The sequence below is a fragment of the Thrips palmi genome, unplaced genomic scaffold, assembly GCF_012932325.1.
Source record: "Thrips palmi isolate BJ-2018 unplaced genomic scaffold, TpBJ-2018v1 HiC_scaffold_19, whole genome shotgun sequence".
Lineage (NCBI taxonomy): Eukaryota > Metazoa > Arthropoda > Insecta > Thysanoptera > Thripidae > Thrips > Thrips palmi.
Genome location: NW_023144628.1, coordinates 9,571,889 through 9,597,884, shown reverse-complemented (window position 1 = coordinate 9,597,884; position 25,996 = coordinate 9,571,889). Strand labels below are relative to the sequence as shown.

General features: G+C 45.8%; 6 protein-coding genes across 8 annotated transcripts in view; 2 read left to right on the top strand and 4 right to left on the bottom strand.

Moving 5' to 3' along the window:
- LOC117646324 overlaps positions 1-4,031 on the bottom strand; it is a 9,739-nt gene extending 5,708 nt beyond the window's left edge. Inside the window, exon 1 of the mRNA XM_034387200.1 lies at positions 3,777-4,031. Coding sequence (XP_034243091.1) covers positions 3,777-3,891 — 115 coding nt within the window. The 5' untranslated portion in view covers positions 3,892-4,031. The remainder of the gene's footprint in view (positions 1-3,776) is intronic.
- A 3,963-nt stretch (positions 4,032-7,994) lies between these two features.
- On the bottom strand, positions 7,995-12,643 carry LOC117646610 (phosphatidylinositide phosphatase SAC1). The gene is made up of 13 exons (XM_034387663.1): positions 12,328-12,643; positions 11,964-12,058; positions 11,636-11,841; positions 11,405-11,536; positions 11,211-11,322; positions 10,908-11,095; positions 10,672-10,827; positions 10,476-10,555; positions 10,110-10,347; positions 9,785-10,021; positions 9,605-9,706; positions 9,463-9,523; positions 7,995-9,370 (listed from the first exon to the last, which is right to left on the bottom strand). Exons 1-13 carry the CDS (start codon positions 12,357-12,359, stop codon positions 9,237-9,239), a joined length of 1,773 nt encoding a protein of 590 aa, XP_034243554.1. The 5' UTR covers positions 12,360-12,643; the 3' UTR covers positions 7,995-9,236.
- Positions 12,644-12,834: 191 nt separating this feature from the next.
- On the top strand, positions 12,835-15,885 carry LOC117646611 (digestive cysteine proteinase 1). Its single transcript, XM_034387664.1, has 10 exons — positions 12,835-13,259; positions 13,678-13,850; positions 13,931-14,035; positions 14,110-14,263; positions 14,348-14,540; positions 14,649-14,869; positions 14,941-15,041; positions 15,120-15,251; positions 15,329-15,518; positions 15,608-15,885. The coding sequence occupies exons 1-10, from the start codon at positions 13,055-13,057 to the stop codon at positions 15,790-15,792; spliced, it is 1,659 nt and encodes a 552-aa protein (XP_034243555.1). The 5' UTR covers positions 12,835-13,054; the 3' UTR covers positions 15,793-15,885.
- A 262-nt stretch (positions 15,886-16,147) lies between these two features.
- LOC117646612 (ruvB-like helicase 1) lies at positions 16,148-18,679 on the bottom strand. The gene is made up of 8 exons (XM_034387666.1): positions 18,426-18,679; positions 17,892-18,020; positions 17,635-17,809; positions 17,352-17,554; positions 17,107-17,275; positions 16,818-17,016; positions 16,528-16,722; positions 16,148-16,450 (listed from the first exon to the last, which is right to left on the bottom strand). Exons 1-8 carry the CDS (start codon positions 18,564-18,566, stop codon positions 16,291-16,293), a joined length of 1,371 nt encoding a protein of 456 aa, XP_034243557.1. The 5' UTR covers positions 18,567-18,679; the 3' UTR covers positions 16,148-16,290.
- Positions 18,680-18,795: 116 nt separating this feature from the next.
- On the top strand, positions 18,796-21,534 carry LOC117646614 (centromere protein S-like). 2 transcript variants are annotated; one of them, XM_034387669.1, is made up of 6 exons: positions 18,796-19,071; positions 19,173-19,336; positions 19,435-19,501; positions 19,609-19,776; positions 21,193-21,295; positions 21,393-21,534. In XM_034387669.1, exons 1-4 carry the CDS (start codon positions 19,033-19,035, stop codon positions 19,762-19,764), a joined length of 426 nt encoding a protein of 141 aa, XP_034243560.1. In that variant the 5' UTR covers positions 18,796-19,032; the 3' UTR covers positions 19,765-19,776; positions 21,193-21,295; positions 21,393-21,534. The 2 variants fall into 2 exon arrangements, with proteins under 2 accessions (XP_034243560.1, XP_034243561.1); XM_034387670.1 differs by having other exon boundaries at positions 21,374-21,514.
- On the bottom strand, positions 19,855-25,778 carry LOC117646613 (POU domain, class 6, transcription factor 1-like). 2 transcript variants are annotated; one of them, XM_034387667.1, is made up of 7 exons: positions 25,627-25,778; positions 24,865-25,222; positions 24,508-24,688; positions 23,459-23,515; positions 21,758-21,841; positions 21,541-21,677; positions 19,855-21,456 (listed from the first exon to the last, which is right to left on the bottom strand). In XM_034387667.1, the coding sequence occupies exons 1-7, from the start codon at positions 25,759-25,761 to the stop codon at positions 21,329-21,331; spliced, it is 1,080 nt and encodes a 359-aa protein (XP_034243558.1). In that variant the 5' UTR covers positions 25,762-25,778; the 3' UTR covers positions 19,855-21,328. The 2 variants fall into 2 exon arrangements, with proteins under 2 accessions (XP_034243558.1, XP_034243559.1); XM_034387668.1 differs by lacking the exon at positions 23,459-23,515 and having other exon boundaries at positions 25,627-25,777.
- Positions 25,779-25,996: the final 218 nt, after the last annotated feature.

Genomic DNA, 25,996 nt, shown 5'->3' with positions numbered 1-25,996 from the left:
TTCGTCGCTCTGTCTCTCTCGCACTCATGGGGCGTGCCGTGAGGGTGCGAGAGAAACAGGGCGACGAGAAGGACTCGCCCGAAAGTTGGCTAAGCCGGGGAAATGAGGCGCAGAATGAAGAGGCGAGAAGAAAGCGAGTGCACCAAAAGGCGTGCAATGGGCGAGTTTGTTCCGCGTGCCGCGCTGCAGACCCATTCCGAGAGTCGCTCTCATCGCCCTGTCTCTCTCGCACTTATGCGGGACGCCTCCATGAGTTTGAGAGAGGGCGACGAAAACGACTCTCAGACTGCGGCTGGAAAGGGGTGAGGGGACGCCGTCCACCACCAGTACGGACGGCTCGCGTTGCATTCGTGCATCCGCTACAGGTGGGAGGTGACGCACAGTGGGCCAGAAGACCGGTGGAGGCGGCCAAAATTCCAGACGCGCTTTAAGCTCCTGAGTCGCTAAACAGGACTCGAACAGAACGTGTGACCCCACCAATGGATTGCTATCCGAACGAGGAATCCATTGGTGGGGTCACACGTTCGGTTCGAGTCCTGTTTAGCGACTCTGGAGCTCGAAACGCGTCTGGAATTTTGGCCGCCTCCTCCGGTGTTCTGGCCCACTGTGTGACGGTGGAGGGGGTAAACGGCAGCCCGTGTGAAGGATGAGTATCCGTAGGATGAAACTAACTTTGTAATCAGAGTGGGCTTCATGCGACAGCGCCACAGATCCATTTCTTTGGCCTGCGGTTTGGACCCTCTCGGGCTCACAGAACACGACGAATTGACACGCGTAGTGCCATTTCAGTTGACCATGCAGGGTGGGCGGCCTTTCGCGGCCCCCGGTGACGCTGCTGGCTGACTGGCGAGGCCGCAGCGCGCTCTCGTCGCTCTGTCTCTCTCGCGCCCATTGGAGACGCCCCGTGAGTGCGACGGCGACAGAGCGACGAACAACACCGTTCTGGATGAGACCGCTTTAGACTGATTCCGAGGGTTGTTTTCGTCGCGCTGTCTCGGTCGCACTCACGGGGCGTCCCGTACAGGTGCGAGAGAGACGGAGCGACGGAGACGGCTCTCGGCATCAGCCCGCTGCGCAGACGGAGTGGGCCGCAGTGGGCGAGGCGGTGGACGCGGCGGACGCGGTCGCCATTCATCCCTCGCAGCGCGCACAGGCCGTGCGGCTGGAGGTTGATTCCGAGCACTGCTTTCGTCACTCTCTCTCTCTCTCTCTCTCTCTCTCTCTCTCTCTCTCTCTCTCTCTCTCTCTCTCTCTCTCTCTCTCTCTCTCTCTCTCTCTCTCTCTCTCTCTCTCTCGCACCCTCACGGGACGCCCCTCGAGTGCGAGAGAGACAGAGCGACGAGAGCAGTATGCTCGGCTGCTGGTACGGAGAACTATGAAGCGAGGCGCTTTTCGCGCGGCGGGGCGCGGAGACTAGGATCAGCGGGCTGCTTTGCTCGGTCGCTCCGTCTCTCTCGCACTCACGGGCCGGCCCGCCTGGCCCGCTGAGGTGCGAGAGAGACGGAGCGACGAATCGTTGGGCAGGCCCATGGGCAGGCCACCGCGGATCAGATTCATTACGCCGGATTTCGGGGAGCATTGTCCGACCGACGCCTTGGACGAGACCGAGAAAGGAGAAGGCGCGGTGGCGAGCACGGCGGGCGTCTCAGCGTCTCAGGTTCAAAGGGACTGGTTTAGGCTGGTTTAGGGTGTAGGCGCGGAGCCTAGGAGGAAGAGTGCGCGATGAGAGCCTTTTTATCAAGAGTCGCCGACAAAGGTGAAGAGAAGGGGAGATGGCGGGGGCGGGTTACAGTGGACTTGCCAAAAGACCGCTGAGGCGGCCACAATTCTAGACGCGTTTCGAGCTTCAGAGTCGCCAAATGGGACTCGAACCGACCGTGTGACCCCACCGATGGATTGCTCTCAGAACGAGGAATCCATTGGTGGGGTCACACGTTCGATTCGAGTCCTGTTCAGCGACCCTGGCTGGAGCTCGAAACGCGTCTGGAATTTTGGCCGCCTCCTCCGGTGTTCTGACCCACTGTGTGGGGGGCCCTTCCAGGCTGTGCAGCGACCGAAGGCCGAAAATAAGATGAACGCATAAAACGGCGGGGGAAGTGGGCCGCGGAGTCGGAGGAGGCGGCATGGGTCGATTGCTTATTGCTCAGAAGGAAAAACGGCATGGTAAAACGGAAAACTAGCAGTAAAATTCGGACGATGCGGGTGAAAATCGTTCGGTGCAGCAGGTGGTGCAGGAGAGCCACACAAACTCTGCCGGAAATCGTTTGGGCTCAGACTGGGTCGGCGGGTTGGAGGTTGGAAGTCGTGTAGAAGGCCCCGACTGTGGCGTGAATGCGTGAGTGGCGAGTCAAACTTTTTCATCTATCATTTAAAGCAGCACGGACGATCGAGCAGTGAGCACCACCACCCCTCACAATTCAACAATCACACCCCCCCCCCCCCCCGACACACACAAACACATAACACACATCAACACGACACAAAACTACCGCGAAAACAAAAATTCGACACAGCAGTTACTCAAAGCAGGGAGCAGCCTTTGTGCTCCAGAATATCGGCCCAACATAAATACAGCAGGAGAGCGAACGGCTTGTTGCAAGAGCAAAACTACAGGGTGCAATAAGCGTCTAAAAAGCGGGGTGGAAATTTAAAAGTCCGTTGAATTAAAATTACTGGAAACCAAGCACCTCAGTCCAAGGCGGCTAACATTTATTTAATTCTTTTACTTTTCGTGCTTTCTTGCTGAGTGTTTTTTTTTCGTATGAATTTTTGCGTCCCTTTCGCTGAAAGGGACGCAAAAATACCGTCACCACAGCAAAACCGTCCGCAGAGCACTTCCAGCAGATGACTGACTGACTCACCCGCGGCCGGCAAACCCGGCAAGGGTGCAAAGTTAACGGCCCAGGCGCCGGCGGCGGGTCGGCCGGCAGCCAACCCTGCGGCCGTCTGGTGGCCGAGGCCAAGGTGGCCGAGGCCTAGTTGACCGAGGCCTAGTTGACCGAGGCCTAGTTGGCCGAGGCCGAGCCGGTCGGCGGGGCTGAGACGCGGCTCGAGCCCCGCGCACGACCTGCACGGTGGGATGCCTGCAAATTCAGGACCGATTTCAGGACACATGTACACCAATTGTTTTTTTTGTTTATTCTCGCGGTTCTTCGAGGCGATCGGTGAGCGGCGGCGGGGCCAGAGCACAGTGGGCCAGAAGGCCGATGAGGGCGGCCAAAATGCCGGACGCGTTCTGAGCTCCAGAGCCGGTAAATGGGACTCGAAACGAACGGGTGACCCCACCAATGGATTGCTCTCCGAACGAGGAATCCGCGGCTGGGGTCACCCGTTCGGTTCGAGTCCTGAGCGACGCTCTGGGGCTCAAAACGCGTCCGAGATTTTGGCCGCCGGCGTCGGTCTTCTGGTCCACTGTGCGAAGGCAAAGGCAGTGGACCACGGCACAGCCAGGCAGCTAAGGAAGCCCGAAAGCGCCAAGCGGCAGGGGCGGATCCAGAATCGTCTTGAGGGAGGGGCAACGCTTTTTGCCTACCAGCACGGCAAAATGCAGCTCGCACCATCCTTACAGGCGCCTCTCTAGGGGTTGAAAAAGCCAGAGTTGCCCCCTTGAAATCCGCCCCTGAAAAGCGTGGACCTACACTGGCCAGGGGGTGTCAATGTGGTTCTCCCCATTCTCTTACCGCCCTGTATTTTTTTCTCATTTTCATAAAAAAAACTTTTTGCTGGGCTTGTGCCGTCACTGCACAGTGTCGAGGGGCCGGCTCGGGTTTCCTTACCTCTGAGGGAGAGCGGGCGGTCGCTGGGGTCCGCCTGGGCCGTGGCCAGCATGACCAGGGTCATGAGCAGCAGCGGGGCGGCCAGGGCGCGCGCTAGCATGGCGAGGCGGAGCATGACGGGGTGCTGGGCTGCCGGGTGCAAGGCCACTGCAAGGTCACTGCAGGGTCACAGGGTCACTGAGGGCTGCCGGTGGCCACCTGGGCGGCGCTGGAGACCTGCTGGCGGTGTCACTGGAGCAGTGTCACTGACTGCGGACCGGACTCTACTGGGCCGGAGGCGGCGGAAGTGGCGTACATATCCACGGCCGCAACGCCGCGCCGCGCCCCGCCGCGCCCAGCCACCCTCATCCCCCCACCTGCAGCCCCGAGCCGACGCCCCTCCCTCCGCGTTGCGCGACCGTCGCTAATACTCCTTGCGGGGCGAGGCGGCATGGCGGCATCAGCAGACCGATTCCGAGAGTCGTCGCTCTGTCTCTCTCGCACCCAAACGGGACGCCCCATGAGTGCGACAGAGACAGAGCGACGAGAAAGCGACTCTCGGAATGAGTCTGCTGGCGCTAAGCAGCAGGGCGGCGCTGGTCCTATGGTCCCGGCCGGTCCGGGAAGGCGACTTTATTAATATCAGTTAGACCGCGGACAAGCAAGCGAGGCCTAAAGCCCGCCCGGCCGCCTCCGTCGCCCTCTGTCTCTGTCGCACTCTGTCCCGTTCGGGTGCGAGAGAGACAGAGCGCTGTTCGGAAAGAGCCCGCTGCCTCCGCCCTGCTTACCGTCTGGCCGGGCCGGTGGCCGGGCCGCCCCGCCACCCGGACGCCAGGGGGAAAATGTGGAGACCATTTCGCCCAGGGAACGGTTTGCTTGAATGTAGTTGCCGCCTTCTTTTAACTTTCGTCTTGGAATGAGAAAATTTGGCTTTAGACAGGGGAAACATTGCTTGGCTCCAGCTCTCAGGTCAAAGTCTTTGAAGAAGAGAGCGTCCAGTGAAGATTGGACTAAAATTTGGGTCAAGTTTCGAAACGATACGAACTTATAGTACAGTATCAGTCCGGGAATCATTCCGAACTATCTTGAACTTATTTAAAAATTATTTTGTTCTATCAACGAAGGGCACCCAAAAAAGAAGCAGTTGCCATTCCCGTAGAGAACATTCAGAAAGCGTGGTGGCCCGGAATCGTGTAAACAAGTGGTCACCCTAAACTGATTAAAATCACTCTATAGAGTGCAGGTTGCACCGCTCGGTGCGGTGCCCCTTTCATCTTACCCTCTGCCCTGGAAATAACAACACACGATAGGTTCATTTTAGGGAATCGCAGTGCGGGCTGCGCAGACTCACAGACACACAAAGAGGCGGAGGGGGAGGGGAGGAAGTCTGGGGGAAGTCCCACACGCCAGTAGCTCCGGTGTGACGGAGGGGTGGGCGAGGGAGGGGAGGGGGGAGAGGGGCGGGGGAGGGGAGGGTGTGGGTGTCTTCTGGCGCACCTCCATTGTTAAGTGAGGACACTTTATGGGCCGGGGAGAAGGGAGGCGCGGGGATTAGAGGCAGGGCCGAGGAAGCAGTCTAAGGAGAACGTACGTGCCACGTGTCCGTGGGGTCGGGAAAACGGGGGTGGGTGACGGAGGTACCAGTGAATCCGCAGCTTCGAGACAAAATATTGAGGTCTGGGAAGCCGCGGAAGGGAGTACTCGACGCGACTCGGAAAGCAGCAGCGGATGATTCCAAAACACCTCCGAGCGTAGCCTTTCACAGGTGGAGGCGGCCAAAAGTGGGACTCGAACCGAACGTGTGACCCCACCAATGGACTGCTCTCCGAACGAGAGATCCATTGGTTGGGTCACACGCTCGGTTCGAGTCCTATTTAGCGACTCTGGAGCTCAAAACGCGTCTAGAATTTTGGCCGCCTCCACCGGTCCTCTGGACCACGCCACGGTGAAACGTCTGCTGAATCCAGAGAATGGCGAGGGATGCGTGTTTTGGCTGCGGGGTGGGGAGCGGAGCAGTGCTCCTTGTAGTGGTGCTTACGCCGCAGTAATGTACCCGCTCGGGGACCCCCCACCCCTGTCTCCCCTTCCTTTCCACAGGACGAGAACAAATCTTCGTGGACGAGGCGGCGGCGGCGAACATGGACAACCCGAGCCTCGCACCCTGCACTGACTCCGCTCTGCGTCCGCTCTGCGTCATCGCTCTGTCTCCGTCGCACTCATGGTGTGTGCCGTGGCGGTGCGAGAGAGACAGAGCGACGAAATGACTCTTCGGCTTCGCCCCCCGCCGGCCCCGGCATAGTGGTCCGCCTGCGAATTAGGCCAGCGAGCAGAGCAGAGCGTGCAAGCGAGGCCGGCCCAGCGGCCCAGCGGCCTCATGGGCAGCATGGGCCAGCCGGCCAGCCCACAGGGGAAACTTTTCACCTGTTGCGAGGCAGGGGGGGGGGGGCTCTGCAAAGTACGTCGCGCCGTTAATCCTGTGGGTCCGGGACGCGGACAGATTTTGTCACACTTTTTCACCGGCGAAAGTTGTTTGCATAGTGGTGTGGTGGGGGCAGGGCGGGCCAAGGGGCGGGCAGGGACCCATCCGACCCACGAAGCCGGACCGGGGTCCGAACAATTTCCACGGAAAAGGGCTCCGCTCCACCCCCGCCACCCCCGCGCGCGCTTCCAACACTCCCACGCAGCGCAGCGCACCGCGCGCTCTGCTGGCCGCCGGTGACGTCATCAAGCACGTCCTGCGGCTGGAGGTCTGGAGGGTGACGTTATCAAGCACGCCCTGCGGCTGGAGGTCTGGAGGGTGACGTTATCAAGCATGCCCTGCGGCTGGAGGTCTGGAGGGTGACGTCATCAAGTGCGTCCTTGGGCTTTGGGTATAGAATGTGACGTCATGGGACCCGGAGCCTAGAACCCTTGACATCATCAAGCACGTCCGGGGGCTAAGAGGTCTGGAAGGGTCCGGGACCCGTGCGAGACCCGTGTGCCGGAAGGACTCGGTGTTTTGCTGGTTGCGCGGATGGACTGTGAATTCGATATCGCTCTACAGTGTGCCTAAGGGTGCCAGGGAGGTAGGCAACCCATCCTCCACAGAAATAAAACTTCCTGCTTGTGTACCACTGGGCTTATTTAAATCATCTTTCAAAATCATTCTCAATTTTCTTTTTCATAATGGAAATTTGGATTTATGGCTTGGTGGCCAGAAAAAAGGACATCTCCGCTTCACTGGGGCAGCCTCTGTGGGCCGCGTGGCCGAGGCTAGCCGAGGCGCGAGGGCTGCTAGTTGATTTATCGATTGGCAGAGGACAGTGTCGAACTACTGCTTGCCTGCTTGCAGCCCGACCGGGCTGACCGGACCAGAGCGACTGCCCCAGCCCCCTTCCCCCTTCCCCCTCCCCCGACAGAGATGTATGCCTCATGCAATTAGCTTCAGCCGTGTCCGCGCGCGTTTCGGCCTTGTGTCCTTTAATTTTCTTTCCAATTGGGATAACCAGTTAAAACTGGAGCGGAGCATTTATCCCGGACTATCCATGACTGCCGAGAGAACCGGGAAACCTGAACGGGACTGAGCAAAGGGTGCCGGCGTTGCCCGCCCCCGAAGCCGCCCCTCTGATCCCAGGAAAAGGAGTACTACAGGTTGCCGAACCCACCCCGCAAGTGCCCAAAGGGTGGCAACCCTTTGTTGTTTTTTTTTTTTTTTGGGGGGGGGGGATAAGATCAAAACAAAGAACAAACTTTAAGTAACACTCGACCAAGATTTCACTTTCCTGGGGGCCCTGACCCCAGGTCGCCCCAAGTCATTGACTCTGTATGTTTGGTTGCCTACCACACTGGACTTTGCATACTCGGCCCTAAACTGTCTTTCTGTAACGAAAAACTGGAGTGATTTGAGCATGCGCCTGCGAGCGTCAAAGTGGTGGTCTACCTTCCGGGCGCTGTGCCACAGATGGGATAGAGAAAAATAAGAGCATCAAGCCCGAGCGTGGCACACAGAGACATCTCAGGTCGCCCGATGATATCTCTACCCTTGGTTCCGTTCTGATCTTATGGCTCTCCCAATAATTGCGGTGTTTCATTCGAAAAGCTAAAAAACGTAGCGCGGTGACTTTTTTCTGGTGGTGGCATCTGCTACACCTGGTGCAGCGCCATGGTCGGCCATTGCCTGGACATTAGCGCCACTCTTGTTTTTGTTGTTTATGTTTGTCGTGGTCCCATCAGGGAGGGTCGAGAAAGAAACACATCATACTTTTTTCTTTAAATATTTATTTATCTCTGCCGAGATACTTTAAACCATGGCATATAATAGCTCTAATAAAAGAAGGTTAAACCTTTCAACAACATATATAAATTAAAAAAGAAGAAAAAAAAACATTAGTACGATAAAAAAGACAAAAAGAATGGGGAAAGATTTTACAAATACATAAAGTAGCTGGTAATAAATTCTGTTTGCAAACATATAAGCTTAATTCATAAAGAAGAATGCAAAAAAGGGCATGTTAAACTTGGGAGTCATAACAATGAACAAACAGTAAACCATTCCAATATAACTAAGAAATAATTTGTAATCCACAGTCTAATGTAAACAATACTTAATTTTGACAAGTTCAAAATCTAGTTGTATCATACATTAACATTAAAAACATTACAACAACAAATACCAGGGGAAAGGTTGTACAGCTATGTAAGTGATACACCTTAAAATGTAATGGAGAACTGTTTATCCTTTATAAGGAAACAAGCGAAACACAAGCCAACTACTCCCAAATTAAAATAGACATAAACATCAAACGACATACATTTCAACAACACTTAAAAACAACACAAATCTGAAGTCTTCTCATCACTATCTTACCATTTATGTCAAAATCTCTATCATAAAAAATATAACTTACATAAAGATAATGAAATTTATTTGAGCAGCACTGTTACCTAACTACAATTTCATACATTTTAATGGACAATGCTAATTGAAAAAAAAAAAAAATCATTGGTGCAGGAGACAGTAAAACACCAGGTCAATGAACATCAACACCACTTCAAAAACATTAAGGAATGAAACAGTTGCAAAACAGTACTTAAAAATCATGTAACCTGTGGAACCCAACACCTAGTTGGAAGACTAGTCAAATTTCTCAATGTCACTGAATTACAAATACTATAACAAATGCAGCTTCATAGCCACAAAATAATTAACTTGCATTTATAAATGCAATTAAAGGCAAGGCAAATTCATTGCATAAGGTAAAGAGTGATTGTTACTAGTAAGTGAGCATAAGTACGCAAAGCCTCATGGACATTTGAGGAGTGTGTAGGACTAAATTTGGGCAGGTGGCATCTCTAATAATTGTTGAAATAACTTATCATTAGTTTTGATACTTTTTGACTAACCAAAGCCAACATCTACCAACTTTATGTTTCAATAACACAGCCATTTCGCCAATTGTTGGATATGCAGCTGGAAACTTCATTGCTTAGCTACGATCTGAGTTACTGAGGTTTCTTTAAATCAGATAGTTTAGGGTAGTCTACGAACTCAGTGCCATAGAACATGATGGTGAAGAAAGTAGCCATGACCATAAGACCCCAGAAGAGGATGTACAACAGCACTGCAGTTGTGTGTTCTGAAACAAAGAAGGGAACATGTCAAGTTTGGAAATAAACAAGTACAGTATTTTTATTGTACCCATTAAAGGTAAATTTCTGGTCTTATTACCTGATGGAGTAATAATGTTGGCAAAGAACATGGCAATTGCAACCAGCAGAATCAAAGGGAACTGTTGAAAAAGATGGAAGTAAATTAGTAGAGGCATTGACTGGTGTGTGTCTAGACTTAATTTAAGACAAGCTTTACTCACAGTAAGATACCGCCAACCCTTTGGCGCTTGAAGGGGACAAGGCCGAGTAAGCCCTTCACCATCTTCAATGATGTAGTTGCCAAGCAACAAATCAGTAGCATCCTGAATTAAAAAGTCAGATCATCAGTATATAAACAACCACAAACAAGACCGAAGCAGAAACAAAAAAAAATTTCTTACCTGTCGAAAACCATCAAAGAAATTGTTTTTGCAATATCTGATCAATGAATTCATTCCATCTTTTGCCAAACCCATTCTAGTACGTTTTCCAGTGCGAGTAAAGTCAGTTTTTAAGGCTCCTGTTCCTGAATACTGAATACTCATATAATCAGCATTATCAGCCCAGACAGTTCGGAAAAGACTTTCTAAGCCATATTCATCTTCAACCCGGCGGGCAGCAGGTAAAATTCCCAATTTCTAAACATGATATCAATAACAATTAGGGATCAAGCTTTAGGTATTAGGACTATTGGCAGTATATCTAACTTTTAAAATATTGACTGACCTGGAGTGCATTTGTGAGACTACGCTTGGCCAACATACTTTGAACAACATTGGTTCTATCCAAGCAATCAATGCAATTCGTTCTGAAGACCCCATCTTGTTGAGACACTAGGGTACCATCCCGAGTGAGCAGGAACATAGAAAGTTCATCTTGCTCATGAGCTAATCTGTCAAGAAGAATACTGAGACGGTCCCAACGCATTTTACTGCACTCAGCATGAAAGTCAAAAGCTTCATATCTGAAAAATAAAAACAAAGACGGTTGGACAAGGCAGCAGAGACAATCTTATGTAGAAAGGCAAACATGGTTCGCCCAACAGAGGGGTATCTGTGCATCTTACTTAATTATTAATTTTTTTTCACATACCTTATATTAGGGTTAGAAACTTGGTTCACAATGTTGGAAAAAGCCTTTTCAAGAACATCTTCAGCACCACGATGATCAATCTATAACAGAAAATTTAAATTCTGCTGTAGTTTTTCTAATGTTTTTGGATGGCAAAATTCAGTATATTATGGTTTTTTGAAGACACAACCGAGATGTTAGTAAGGAAATTACTTACCAGGTTCACTAAAACCTGTCTGCCATAGTTGAAAATCTGAGTGGTGAAGTGCCTGCTTGCTGCCTCTGCATGATTCTCACCCACGACAAGGGCTGGTTTGGGTTTGTACTTCAAATTGGGTAACTGATTCCAGAAGAGAGGAATGGAACCTCGAGTCTACAAAAAAATGGAGTAAAACATGGGTTCAAAATTTTACTGACCAATAAAAAATACCACAGGAAGGTTAAAGTTCTTACCTGTACAAAGGAATATTTATCACCATTCGACTCAACAATTTGTTCTGTTTCCACGAAATTTGCAACATTTCCTTGCGAGTCAATACCCCTCATAAAGAGCCGAGTTCCAGCTCTGAAACGGCAGCGTCTTGATACAACAGTCCATGAAAATGCCTTTCCTTGAATGGTATATTGGTTAATAGAGATAACTGACACATAAATTAAGGTTGATACCAATACCTAGGGCATCTATGGTTAAAATAAATGACCCTATAGTCCTTGACACAGAGAAAAAAAAATTATAACTAGAGTTCAAAAGGATACAGCCATGCATAACAGGAACAAAGAATGAATGCACATCAGAATGATGAGCGATTTCTCGCAACAGATGTCCGTTCCACAAAAAGCGTTGGTCTGCTCTCTCATGAAGGGCTGTCTGTAAAGGAAGAAAATATTTGCTTTAGTGCAGGTAAAACAGTCATACCACACAAATTCTAAAAGGTAACCAATATTCTTACTTTTAAAAATTCTGGAGTAATATTATGCAGCCTTTGCAACGTGTGGGTCAAATCATAAGTGTATGAGAAGTACAGATAGGGGGTTGACAATGCATTTTCGAGCATGGAAACATACAGCTTGTTATCAGCCATCTGGAAACACAACAGTACATAATTATTATTTAACATTTTCAAGCTAATAAATACAGAAGCACTCTGCAGCCAAAAATACTCCCAAGTTCATGATTTCACCTGGTTTTCGGTAAGATGCAGAAGTGTTCGGGAGTACGGAATGACTTCAGTCTCAGTGACTTGGAAAATTGGTTGACCATTGATAGTACCAATGTGCTTTTTGCCTACTATCACCACCAGATAATTTCCGGCAAGAAGACGAATGGTGCCCATGATTCCACTTATCAATTTGCAGCTTGACGAAGGTGGGATTTGGCCTTTGTTAACTGAAAAAGAAGAAAATTTTAAATATGGAGGAAGAATATGAAGAAAGGTAACAAAAACAGTCAAATTTGGATAAAATATCTATACAAACTGCAAATTCCCAGAGATCCATTCTGACACTTACCTTGCAATGAAATATCCTGATTGACTCGATCAATAACCATAAGGTTGCCATTGCCACCCAGGGGCTCAAAGAAAAACTTTTCTGGGGTTATGTAGCTGGAATTAAATGCAAAATTAAAATAATTGAAAGAGGGCGAAGGGCAAAGGTTATGTGCAAATTATCTTTCCAGAATATCTGCAAAATTTATTGTTTAACGTCTAGACATGACATTAGAGATGCGTGACATCAACTGCAGTACATGAGGGAACACGACTCAAAAGCTGACAGGTGATGTGTTAAGTTAATTACGAACATAACATGTATAAACAAACGTCATTTTCGGCGGCCTGGAAGAGTAGGAGTAAAGATAATACCAAATACTCACAGCTTGAGCTCACGATAGACTTCCGTAGCCATGATTGAGCTTGCCAGAATGAGATTTACTTGTTACGAGCAATTCGGGTGGATCGAAGAGCTTCAAATATTTTTTACCCTCCAGAAATTGGGTTGAAATTAATGCAGCTGGCTGCTTGGCAAGAAGCAGACAGCTTACTTAATGGGGATAAAATTATTCCGCTATGTAGCGATTTTTCATACGTCACACCTACATGCGCGTTGGCAAATAGTTCGTGAATAAATGACTCCCCGTTGTAAGTAAAAGGAAAAGTCGTTATACGGACGAAACCGATAAATAAGACTTAGCAATGCTGTGAATGGGCAAGGGTCTTGCTCAAATTAAAATGCGGTTCTCAGCAGAACAAGGCGGAATGGCCTTGGCCTTGTGTTTGTCAGCATCGCGCTATTTCTCATCGAGGGTGGGTTGTGGATTATGAATGGAAATAAGGGTCGCCGCGCCGGGTCAGCTGTCGTCCGGTCCGCGCAGTTGTTAAATCGCTTGTTGGTTGACCCGACCCCATCGCGTCAGTTCATCTTCGACTCGCCGTTTCTGTGCTTCGCCATTCCGGCGCAGGGCCCCTCTGCTCTGACCGAAGGTTTCTCCAGTCGCCCCCTGACTTGCACTCCTGCAAGCGAGTTGTCCATTCCGGGAACAGCTCCAATCATCGCGGTTCAAGGATAGTGCAGGAGGCCCGTGCCTCCCCTTTGTTTGGAGGATGGGGCTGCATGCGGGCTTTGTCCTGCTCCTGCTGGGCTTCCTGGCTTCGGCGGCTCTTGGCGATAAGTCCGACGCCGCGCCCAAGTTCAGCGACGTCTACACCGTCAAGGGCACCCTCTACATCCCCTACGCCGAGATCCGCGAGCCCTTCTACGCCTGGTACGATGCCAAGTCCAGGAACAGCAGGATCGACTACTATGGGGGTGAGTGGATGGGCTCAATGGGCCAGTGCCTTATCTGGCCTCTTATCTGCATGCAGCGGTACAGTAGAGTACTACGTTCGCACATCCTCCTCGAGGGCAGTAACCTTACGTTGAGTCATAGGCCATAGGTCTGTGGGTCTTGATAAAATATGTGGCTGTGATGGAAACTTCCCTTGTTGCAACAACAATTTTTCTGACGATTTTCGATGATTGTTTACATTTGAGTGCATACTTTCGCATTAGATGAGACTATCTCAATCATGGATTTCGTGAATTTCTTGTCATGAAGTGAACCATGTGGTGAAGCACGAGGATCTCTGTCTTATGTCTGTGCCAGAATTGTCAATTTCTCCCTGGCTTTTGCCCAAATTCTGAGCTTTGTTGTAATCCATCATACTTTTGTTTGTTCTTCTCACAGGTATGGTCAAAACATACCAGCTCGGCAAGTATGCCAAGTATGGCTCAAGTATCAAAATTGCTCCAGTTACAACAGAGACTCAGCTCAATGAAGATACCTGTCTTCAGGTGAATGGTACGAATGATATGATGATTGAGCCTCAGGGTATTGTTCCTGATCTGACTGGATTTGAGGTAAGCTTGTCACCATGCTGTTGCTCAATTTGCATGAAATACAATTTTTATTTGCTTAATCTGTTTTTTTTCCATGACAGAGTGTTGGCAGTGAAATAATGAGTGGTCAGACTTGTGAAAAGTGGCGGCTTGTTGACACCAAGGGAGACAAGGTCAACAAATACACCATTTGGATCAGGTACAAGGTAAGGTGAATATTCTTTGTGTCAGTTTTTGTGCTTTGCAAACTTCAATTAATTTTTGTTCTCTTTCATTGTAGAAAGGTCGTGGAGGCAAGAAGATTGCCATCCCTGTCCGATATGAAATGAAAGGCTTCAACTCTCTTCTTGGCTCCCACTTCGACCATTACTTCCTAGAGTATGACTGGTTTTCAGTCGACCCCATTGATGCTGATGTTTTCCAAGTACCCAGAGGTAATTGAATCATTTCCATGTGTGTTATTGGGCAATAATTGAACTGAATGCAATACTGCATAACCGACTGCAACAATATTTCAGACATGAAGTGTGAGAGCTTCCCTGGCCCTGGAGCAGACCATGTTGTGACCTTCAATCCAATGCAGGAGTTCATTCATGGAGATGATAGGCATGTTACTGCTGCTTTCGATGAATTCTTGCGAACCCACAAGAAGCACTACTCTCGTGATACTGAGCATTCAAAGCGACATGGTATCTTCTTGCAAAACCTGAGGTATGAAAATTTTGTGAGCATACAAAAACTTTTCTTCTTTGAATTAAATTTTGATGGAAGTATTCTGCCTCTTGGCTTGGTACTGAAAGCTGTTGCTGACTGTTTCAGGTTCATTCACTCCACTAACCGAGCTAACAAGGGCTATCAACTGGCTGTGAACCATTTGGCAGACAGAACTTCTCTTGAACTGAGGGCTCTCAGGGGGAAGCAACGGTCCACAACTACTTACAATGGAGGTTCACCATTCCCGTATGATGCCAAACGTATGGCTGCTGATGTCCCCTCTGAATTTGATTGGCGCCTGTATGGAGCTGTAACTCCTGTCAAAGGTGAATCCATCAACCTCTTGTTTGCTGCAATTTAGAGAGTTCATTTATTAACAGTTTTCCAAACTTTTCAGACCAGTCTGTTTGTGGTTCATGTTGGAGTTTTGGCACAACAGGTGCAATTGAGGGAGCTTACTTTGTTAAATATGGCAAGCTTTTGCGCCTCTCTCAGCAGGTACTAACTGTAAAATTGCTGAGTATATCATAATCTCAAAATAATCATACGTACTAACTTCCCTTATTTATTCATTAGGCACTTGTTGACTGCAGCTGGGGCTATGGTAACAATGGTTGTGATGGTGGTGAAGACTTCCGCTCTTACCAGTGGATGATGAAGCATGGTGGTTTACCTACAGAAGATGCTTATGGACCATACTATGGACAGGTACTATCTGAGGTCAACATGACACACTGCCTTTTCTATTTGTGATGAATAACTAACAAATTTCGATGCACTTTTAGGATGGATATTGTCACATTGACAATGTAACACTGTCTGCTCCGATCAAGGGCTATGTCAATGTCACATCCGGAGATGCTGATGCTTTGAAAGTGGCTGTTGTTAAACATGGACCTATTTCAGTTGCAATTGATGCTTCCCACAAAACATTCTCTTTCTATGCTAATGGTGTATATTATGATCCTAAATGCGGTAAGTTTCTATTTTCTAGCATCAAGTAGTAAGGAAATATGATTTATGATGACTAAGCAATACATAAATTCTGCATTTTTTTTACATAGGAAATACGACAGAGACCTTGGATCATGCTGTTTTGGTTGTCGGATATGGTAATCTGTATGGCAAGCCTTATTGGCTAGTGAAGAATTCCTGGTCTAACTACTGGGGCAATGATGGCTATGTTCTGATATCTCAGGAGAACAACAATTGTGGTGTAACATTAGACCCGACTTATGTTATTATGTAGTTAGCATAATTCCAGATCAAATCTAGCATATCCTTAATTTTTTTTTGTACTTCTGTAATAAAATAACCCAAAATAAAACTTTTTACAAAATGATTTCTTTCTTTCTTTGAAGCTAATAAAACATGTTGATGAAGAAAATAAATTGGGAAAATTATTCCCCAGAAAAACATTAAATGCAACAATTCATGACTCAGACCAATCTCCAACATCTATGATGCTTGGATAATGGCTTCCACCACAAAAACAAACAATGAAGTGATACATATCAACCAACTGGACCTTGTCATTCTGCATAAGTCATATTAAGGCTTCAACGAGCATTTAACTAGTAGGGTGATGGAAATAAAAAGCTGTGGACTACTGGCTTACCTTATATTTATACATTTTTTAAAAATGACTAAATTAACTGGGATCAGAGGACCAAATTTTAAGCACTTGAGATAGTTGTAAAATTTTTGGGAATGAAGTTCACATTTATCCCTACACAGTCTTGCAGATTTAACTCATAAACTTGTCCTTATTCTGGGATAAAATCTTTGCAGATGATTTGGCATCCAAGAATAAACTTCCAACTTCCTGAATATCTTCCTTGGCTATATTAGAACGACCATTCACTCGTGCTGTGAGTGATGCTGGTGTCAAAAGTTGTACAGCATACCTGAAAAATTTTCAAATAAATTAGAACATTTGGATTCTGTAGTATCAAAGGCCACACAGATAATTTAAAATCCTTACCGCAAAGTTGTGGTGCTTCCAATTTCACTTAGGACTGTAAGAGCATCATCATCAATCACGAGTCCCTCCGTTTGACCTCGAAGCTTAAGAATAAGTTCCAGCTCGTCACGAGAGTAAGGTAGAGTACGGATAATTAGCAAACGATCTAACAAGTCCAATGGAACACCATGTGGTGAGAGGATGTCTTCAGTTCCCCTAAACAAAAAAAAAAAAAAGTGGGGCATTGTTAGTGATGAGATAATATTTAAACCTCACAACTGAGAATAAAGAAACGGATGATAATAATTCACCTAATAACACAGCGTCCTCTGTTAGTGGCGAAGATAACAATGGGGGCAATTGCACTTTCAAGGGCCCTGTGCAGGTACGTGAAGCATTCAATATCCAGCATGTGAACCTCATCAATAAAAAGAACACCAGGTACAAGCTCAGCAATTCCTTGGTCAATATATTTGTTTACTACTTTATTTATTTCTTTTCGAAGCTTGTCTGAAAGGAAGGAAAGATAAGGCCGGTTGGTTGTAATTGCATACGATGCATAGAAATCAAGAATTAGAAAAAAGATAAGCTGTACTGTACCTGTGATTTCAGTTTTCTTGGGCTTCATAAGCTGCCCCATCATAGATAAAATATCTTGTCCACCCTGAGGTCTTGCATTAGCGATATCCAAGTCATGCAAAGTAACATCCTGAATGACTTCTTTCTTCTTGTGTACATCACCTTTAGGAAGAGGAACATACTCTTCTGCCTGTGGACAGGTTGCAAAAGAATATGATAATGAAGAACATTCAGAAGATAAGTTTGATATCAGCTTTTTTAGTTACCTCAAGGTCAAACTCTGTTGCATATGTATCACTTCTTCCCTGCCGTTTGACAGCCCCACTGTTAGCTTCGATGTAAATTACGTCTCCTCCCTCTACCTTTTCCTTTTGAAGACTCTCATAGACAGATGGATCTAATTTAAGTTGTTTGGTACCTTTCGCTGTTTTAAGCCCAATTATGACATGTGCCACAGTCTTTCCGTAACCTTCAGATCAAAAAGTATTAAAAATCAGGATTTAAATAGGAAAAAAAAAATAAGTGTCTGATGTAACTGATTTTTCATACCTCCCAGAGGATTTTCAGTTTCCACAGGAGTCAACTCAGTCACCTCTCCTTCATAGACCTCTTTGGTCTCTTTGATACGGAGACCAATTGCTCTTCTGAAGTTTTCCATCAATACCTCTGTTTTCTTAATCTCTGTGCTGTAGACTTCAGAACCAACCATTGGACAAAATGGCACCTGTGTCATGAGACAAGCAATTAAATAGATGATACAAATAAACAAGGATTAAAAGAAATAAAGTTTTAAAAAGTTGTTAGACCTTTGAGCCCAACTCTTGAGCGATAGCTAAGGCGATTGCTGTTTTTCCTGTGCCTGGAGGTCCCGCAAGCATGACAGCGCGGCCTGCCATTTTCTTGGACCTGATCATGTCCACGACAATCCCTGCCGCCTGAAATCAAAACAAAAACAATTATATTAGAGCAGACCCTTCAAAACAATCAACGCTAAATTTTCAATAATGCAGTGCTCATAAAACTTCGACAGGCAACTCGTTGTGAAGGTCACCTTGTCAAGCAATAACAAGTAAAAATTGAAAATATCTCTTAAATACACGATTTAGAAAATTCTCTGCATTAATGCCATGCTAAATCAGTACCGGAAAATTCACTAGGCAGAGAAGGCAGAGCACGCATGGTATAGGTTATGAACCGAGGGAAGTGCTTGTTGGTCGCGCCACGGCCAAACAACGAGTAATGAGCCGCCAAGCGGACCGTGGAAACAGGGAGGACGGTCGCGGCTGGCGTCGAGGGACCTTGACTGGAAAACTGGAGAAGAAATGGGATTTTATGCTCACCTCACGTGCATCCTTTTGTCCCACCAAGCCGGCAGCCATGCCGATGGCAGTACCATTATCGTCCAGCCCCAGCCCCTTGATGTGGCTGTGCGCCGAAATTCGCTGGGTTTTCGCCGTACTTTTCACTTCTTCAATCTTCATCTTGAACGACAAGCTCTGGGAGAAACACACTTAAATGCAAACGTCAAAGTGACGATGCGCTGCTCAGCTCAAACGAACAAGTTTGTTGCCATAACAACAACAACAGCATCTCGCGGCGGGATGGAGCATTCTCGTACCAACCTCACAGGACAAAAGAACTGCTTTTATTTTCCCTACATGAATAGTTAGAGGTGGATCTCATCTTAAAGATTATCTTCCTCGTTTAAATCGTTCTTTCGCTTTCATAACGTCAGTTTCAATTCAATACCTCAACAGGAAACAAAACGACGTCTTGGTAATAACTTTGCTCCGTCAGCTACCATACAAGTTCAACATATGAAAAATTCGTAAATTCAAATTTATCCATCATCCATCTCTCTGATTTGACTACTGTACTAGGACAGTGTTCAAAGATAATTTTGTGTTATCTATTTATTTTGTTACCACTTGGATTTGATTTTGTAGAATGGCATTCCCTACTTTGGACTCGTTCAATGAGACTGACGTATGTTCAACATTATATTTAAACAATCAATCGTTCAAAATTTACATGATTTAATTAAGGGTGTCCTGTTTGTTCATGGTTTGGTCGTGTCTCTGTTTCAGAAATTGAAACTAACTGTTTTGTGTGATGTGCGGAAGATATGCCAAGAGGTTGGAAGCGGCCTTACGACTAAAGTTTCTTTTAACAAACAATCATTTGAATTAATTGCCGAGATGGTTTGGCACAAAATACAGGACTATGGGTCTGATCTCGAGCATTTTGCACGGTAATAATACTTTATTGAATTTTGAGTACTTCATTGTATTTTACTGCCTGTCATCATGTCCTATAATCATGATGAGATAATATTGCTTTATTTTTCAGCCATGCCAAACGTACCACAGTAAATGGAGATGACGTTAAACTACTGGTTCGCAAAAATGAAAGCTTAGTAAGTCTTCTATTTGTGTTGTCTAATTAATTTTGTTTGAAGTTTCAAAAGTCACAATCATAGACAACCAGGCTATGTCTATGTCACAATTGTGTTATTTTTTTCAGAGGGAGCGAATATTAAAGATGACTGAGGATTTAAGTTCTGCCTCTTCATCCAAGAAGAGGAAGAAAGACAGGGACTCCGATGCTGGGTCAGATGTAGGCCAGCTTGAAGATAATCCAATTGGGAATTTCGATATTGATGATATTCTAGATGATTGACTGGATTTTAATGTAAGTGGATGACAGAGAAAGGAGTAAAGTGTAAGGGAATTTTGTGTCTGTCTGAGGGTTTCAAGTAATTCATAGGACTTTTTGATAAATGCATTCATTCTCTTTCAACATAACAATATTATAATTTCTCCTCTATGAAGACAACAACTCACTAAAACTAAAACAACTAAAAGTAACTTATTGCACTCATTCAAAACATTCTTACTGGAAACAAATTAGAGAAGTGTTCACAGTGTAGCAGTGACACTGCCACTGAAAATTTCAGTGTGTCATTTTTATCAGCAAAATGCATTCAATATCACAATTTTTGTTGTTGTTGAGAGATTCACATAAGTTGTCTGGTCCAGTTTGTCTGATCTGATCTACATGAATTAATTTAATATTTTCTGGAAAACAAAACTTTTTTTTTTCAGGGGAACTAGTGCATAAGAAGTGTTTGCTAAATGCTAAACTTTCAGTAAATAATACAAAACACAGATGTGCACTTTGAAATACAGTAATACTGTTTGTTTATAAATATGCGTGTACATGAATTAGTTAAGGAATTTTTGGCTCGGGAGTAGAGTGAAATATGGGGGATTCATTAAGCTATAATATGTATAAAAAAATCTGTTTGCACAGAAAGCCTCTGATAAACCAGGCAATGTGTGCCACATAAAAGAGACGGTCTGAATGAGGATTTCAGCTCTATGGCACCTTACAAGCCTAGAGGTAAAACCAAGCACTTGTCCCAGTAAATCAGGGTCCAGCTGTGCCATTCTGTATAATCATGATCTTCATGGGTCAGGCGCCCATTCAATGAAGATGGCACATCACAATCACAATAGTTATGTAAGCTTAAAAGACTAAAATCTGTTCCATTGGGTAACAATAGCTTGTCCATGTAGTTTAAAAACACCACTGTCCATTTAAAGAGGGACCACAATGAAATGTATACTTTTCAGCAATTAGTCACTTATTTTAAACACTTTGGCATTCTTCTCTCTATCTTCCAACTGCTAGTTATGACAACTGCAGTTATTGCAAATAAAACAAACTTTGTCACATATCTTTACCACATGTTATAATACAGTTGAATAACTCTCTTATCTCAAGACAGAAAGAGTCTGCTCTTCTATTGAGGTCTTGAGACTGACTAAGGAAAGGAAAATTTGTTAAGGTGATGGAACATTATCATCTTCTAACAAATCCGAGTTAAACAAAAACATTTCAGTGATTTCCCTTTACAGAAGTAGATAAGATATTTACGCCTTTAATTATTTTAAGACTAGAGATAACACTCTTCGTATTTGACAATTAAATCACAAATCCATTAAATTGTTATTTCACTTCAAGAGGATCACCCTGCATGCAGCTTGCATCAGCACAAAGGTTTCAGTCAAAGAGCAGTGCTTCAATACTTTCACTTTGTCACAGGCTTTGGGTGCAGGTATCTTCACTGCTTCTCGCGGGCAGGAATTGACATTGACACATCACAAAATTGAGATGTGTGCACCTTGGGCAACAATCTTCTGCTGAGGTAAACACTGTTTGATTTCTGCCCTTCATGGTTTTATGAAACAAGGCCTTTAGACATCATTCGCACAGTGTTTTTTAGTGCTTGTCTTTTGTTGCAGAACCAAATTCGAATAACTTCTCGGTCATACCCAAGTTGATGAGCAAGTGCTGTGATTTCCGTACCTGAAATGAAAATGGAAATGGTAACTCCTGTAGTGTACATACGACATGTCTATTATCTTTTAACTGAAGTTCTATGGTCTGTACCTGATGGATGGGTGTTTCTCTCAAAATGGTGATTTAGCAGTTCAAGTGCTTGTGGTGTAAACGATGTCCGCCTTTTTCTCTTTTTGGATGGTTCCATTCCAATGAATTCAGTCAGATGATTTTGTCCAATTTTGTACCTGATAAAATTTCAATTTATGAAACTTGCACTTTTAAGTCCGTATTTGGTTGTACACATGAAAAGGCAATCAAAACATACCTCTCTTCGGCCTCTTTCATCCAGTGCTCCAAAACAGGTTTAATCTTTTGTGCACTTTTGGGAGTGATGTCAAGCTTTTCAAACCTGTAATAAAAGGAAAACCTTTGATTAGAAACATTAGGTATCTTGTTACTGAGCCAACTTTTCATATAAATTTGAATAAAGACTAATGATCTCATTTTGACTTATCTAATGCAAGGTGTATTTCTACCAGACAATATACAGTTATACAGGTTGTCATTAGCAAATCTATGGAGAGACTATTCATGCAATATTTGGTCATGCTAAGAATTAAAATAGAATAGATTATACCAAGCAGCTACAAAGAACCACAAGAAACATCAAATCTACCAATGCTTAATTACAGAATTATGATAATTAAATTATACGAGCTAAATCTGAGGTAGGGACTGCTTTTGATAAATTTGGTTAGATTATATTTGAGGCATAAACTTATTTCAACTCTTTTTTTAAAAGAAAAGAAAAGCCTAGCAAGTGATACCGGGAAGCAGTCAGCGCAAAGAAGTGCCACAACGCCCTAATGCCCTGGCTCACTGACCTACAAAAACAACATCTAGAAATTCAAACAATAAAATTTAGATTTCTTAACGAGAGAATTCTCTTGGTTGTTGACTGTGCGTTTCATGAGATACAAGCCTAACTTAGCCATTAGTTATTAAATAATTTTTTTTTTTTGTAAGTCCGTGAGATCAGGAATAGCAGAAGGCAGAAAAGGAAACAATTGGAACTTATGACGCATGTTAGAAAACGTAAGAATAATTTGTTAAACCATGTGCAACAGGGCTACCTCCAGTGCAAATGCCATGGCTCATGCACTGACAGTTTTCATTTTGGCATCATTTTTTTTAAAAGAAAATATAGACAAGTTCAACACTGAATTATCTTAAGTGCAAATCATAGGATGCAAAAATTAACCATCAGCAGCATACACCATTTTTAATACACTGAATAACTTTAATTTAAGGGGTACAATAAAAGTATACATTCCAAATGAAGATTAGTATATATGATTTTTATAATTGAATAAGATAGATCAAGTGGTTGACTTGTCACAAAAGCTGATCTGAAATCTTAGAATTATGTGAAGAAGTTGGTGAATCTTTTTCTTCAGAAGGAGTGCAGGTAGCCCATAATTAGTGTGAAAGACATGAAATGAAATGCCTTTTCCCAAACTGAGACCAAGGAATCAGCTTTGAAAATTTTAATAAAGCAACGGGCATGTATTATGAGTGACTAGCACAGGGCATAGCAATTGGAGGAACAAAATGCACCAACTCTTATCTACACTTCTGACTAGGTTTCCAAATTTATTTTACCTTATGTTTCAAGGATAAAGCCAAAGAAAAGTGAGGTGAAAGGGAGGATATAATAAAAGAATCAAAGGCAAATCCTTCAGAAGAGTAGGCTCCAATACACTGTTTACCATTGTATTATTAAAAAAAATTCAACCTAAAGACCACTGTGGTAATTCTGTTGCTATCCTGGTCAAAAATTTTCAGAGTGCATTGCTCTAGTCTGGCGAGTGCTTTTGAGTCCCGGTTAAGACATTTAGCAATACTTACTGATTGCAAAAGTTAATACATTCATTGCATGCCCAGTTCTAGTCACTAATATAAACGAACAAACAACGAGAAGAGAAGGAGTAAAACAAAATATAGAACTGGGAATTGTTTGACATACACATTTGGACGCTGGTTGGCTATCTGAGCGGCACATATCATCTGCGTGGCCAGGGCACTGGGGAGAGAGATACACACAGGCAGACAATGTTAGCTTTTGGTTTCTTTTTCTTCCTGTTCACAGGTCAGCATCCCAACACCTGATTTTGTAGTAACATGTAAGCTGTGATGTGTGATAAGTAGCTCTCCAGACATTGCAGAAGGTTTTATAAAGAGAGGATTGCTTTTACCAAGCAGATCTATTAGGAATTACTTTTACTTAAAAGGTGTAAACAAATGCATATTTTCCAATTATCAATTTTTTTTTCTAGAAGAAATAGAATTAATGTTCAAATTGAAAGAAGTTTGACTCAGCTGCAGAGTGTGCTTTAAAGTAAATACACATCTCCACTCTATCAAGCAATTGATGAAATTCAGGTGACATCTACCTAATTTTGTTGGTCATGCAGCTTCTTATTTCTACATTGTTCTAAACTTTTTTTTCTTCAAGTTGGGTTTTAAGGTTCTTCCAATAAGTTTGCTTACTTATTTTACAGCTAAGTCCTATTTCATCCCATCTCTGATCATAATGAATCACACATAGACCTCTCACTTATCTAATCTCATTTAAGTTCTACATCACACATTTTCATTACTACAAATGGTCTTATCAATTCTCAGCACGATTTCTATTTATATGCTCAAGCCTTAATCAGGGTTGATGTTTCCTGGGTGCTAAGACTGCATAGAAGATGGTGCTATGAATTTTGTGTTCTAAGTGCAGCACACCCACATATTGTTAGAATAGCTCTCGCTCCTTGGAGGCAATAGACATACCAAGTGTCACATTTGTTCAGAGATTTGGCCATTTGTGGTCAATGAGAGTGGTCAATTTATCACCCAGTGTTTGATATAGCATTGAAATTCCAGCAAATTCTCTGATTCAAAGGTGACAGCTGGCAATCTTGGACACACCTCAATAAATGCTTTAGATGTTACTAATCGTTGCTGGTATTGACTTGTACATGAGTTGATCGAACATTAAAGGAAACACCAACTTAATTTACTGACCTGCAAATGGCGCTCTGGCTGTATGCAGGGCCCTCCGTGATTGATAGTGCTTGTCCCACTTGTGTCTGCGTCAGTCCCAATGAGAGGCGTCGAATCTTGAACGCTTTCGCAAATTCTTTTATTTCATCCAAATTGATTCCATCCACCATATTGGTGTTGGCTTGGTTGATGGTTGGCTGGTCTGGTTAGGACACGAGAAAAGTCAAGTTGTAGTTTCGGAATTAATTTGAGGCGTGAGGGAGTAAGTGCACATCCTATCCAAACTGAACAGCGAGCAGCTCTACGCTCCAGGTAGAGTGTGCCAGCCATGCGCACTGTTCAGTTTGGAGAGCCCACGTTGGGGAGCACGCCACTCACTTGGGTTGTCGTCCAGCAGGTCCGACACTGGGCTGAGCGCCCCCGTCGAGCTGCCCGAGTGTTGGCTGCCTCCGCCGCAGCCGGTACTGCCGCCTTTCAACTGAAGCTGGAGCGGCGATTGCCGGTTGTTATTGTTGACATTCGTGCTATTATTGTTATTACTAGTGCTATTGTTGTTATTGTTGCTACTGCTGTTGAAGCCGTGCGCCTGGGGCGGCGAGGCGCTGCCCGAGGACGTGCTGGTGGTCGTTATCGTCAAGTCGCAGTTGTTGGCCGCTAACCGGCTGATGGAGGAGGCGATGCCGTTGAGGAGCCCGTTGCCGTGGCCGCCGTGGCCGCCGTGCCCGTGGCTTTTCTCCTGTTGGGAAACGGGAAACCCATTCGCGTTAGAACCATGGACACTAACTGCAGGCCTGATCCCAGCACCGCTCTCGTCGCTCTGTCTCTCTCGCACCCACACGAGCTGCCTCATGAGTGCGAGAGAGACAGCGCGACGTGGGCAGTGCTCGGCGGTGGAACTGAAGCGTAGTGGTGTGCTTCACTTCATTCAAGCACACAACACTGACTGACGCTTGAAGTCAAGCGTAGAGAACAAAGTCTCCCGCGAATTTACATAGGCGGAAGGGCAGCGGATCTGGAGTGCTACGCTTGAAGAGAGGCTTAGAAGTACGCTTCAACCCGCGCCGTTCTACCGGAGTACTTCGGAGCGCTTCGTCCCCGTGCGGAACGGCCCATGAGTGCGAGAGAGACAGTGAGCCTCACCTGGTAGGGGTGGTGGGCCATGACGGGGCCCATCGGGGGGCCGGGGTGTGCCGGGCGGTGCGCGGGGTGGATCTGCTGCGCGTGCCCACCGTGGCCCGCCAGCACGTCGCGCTCCCGTTCGCGCTCCCGGTCCATCTCCCTCTCTCGCTCGCGTTCCCGGTCGCGCCGCTCCCGCTGCTCGCGGTCGCGGTCCCGCTGCTCCCTCAGTCGGGCCGCGGTCAGCAGCGACGGGTGCTGCTGCGGCTGCGGCGCCGGCTGCTGCTGTGGCGGCTGCTGCGGCGCCGCCGGCTGGTGGTGGTGGTGGCCGTGGAGGTGGTGGTGGTGGCCGCCGTTGGGCAGGTGCGACGCGCTGCTCGGGGCGGGCCCTGCG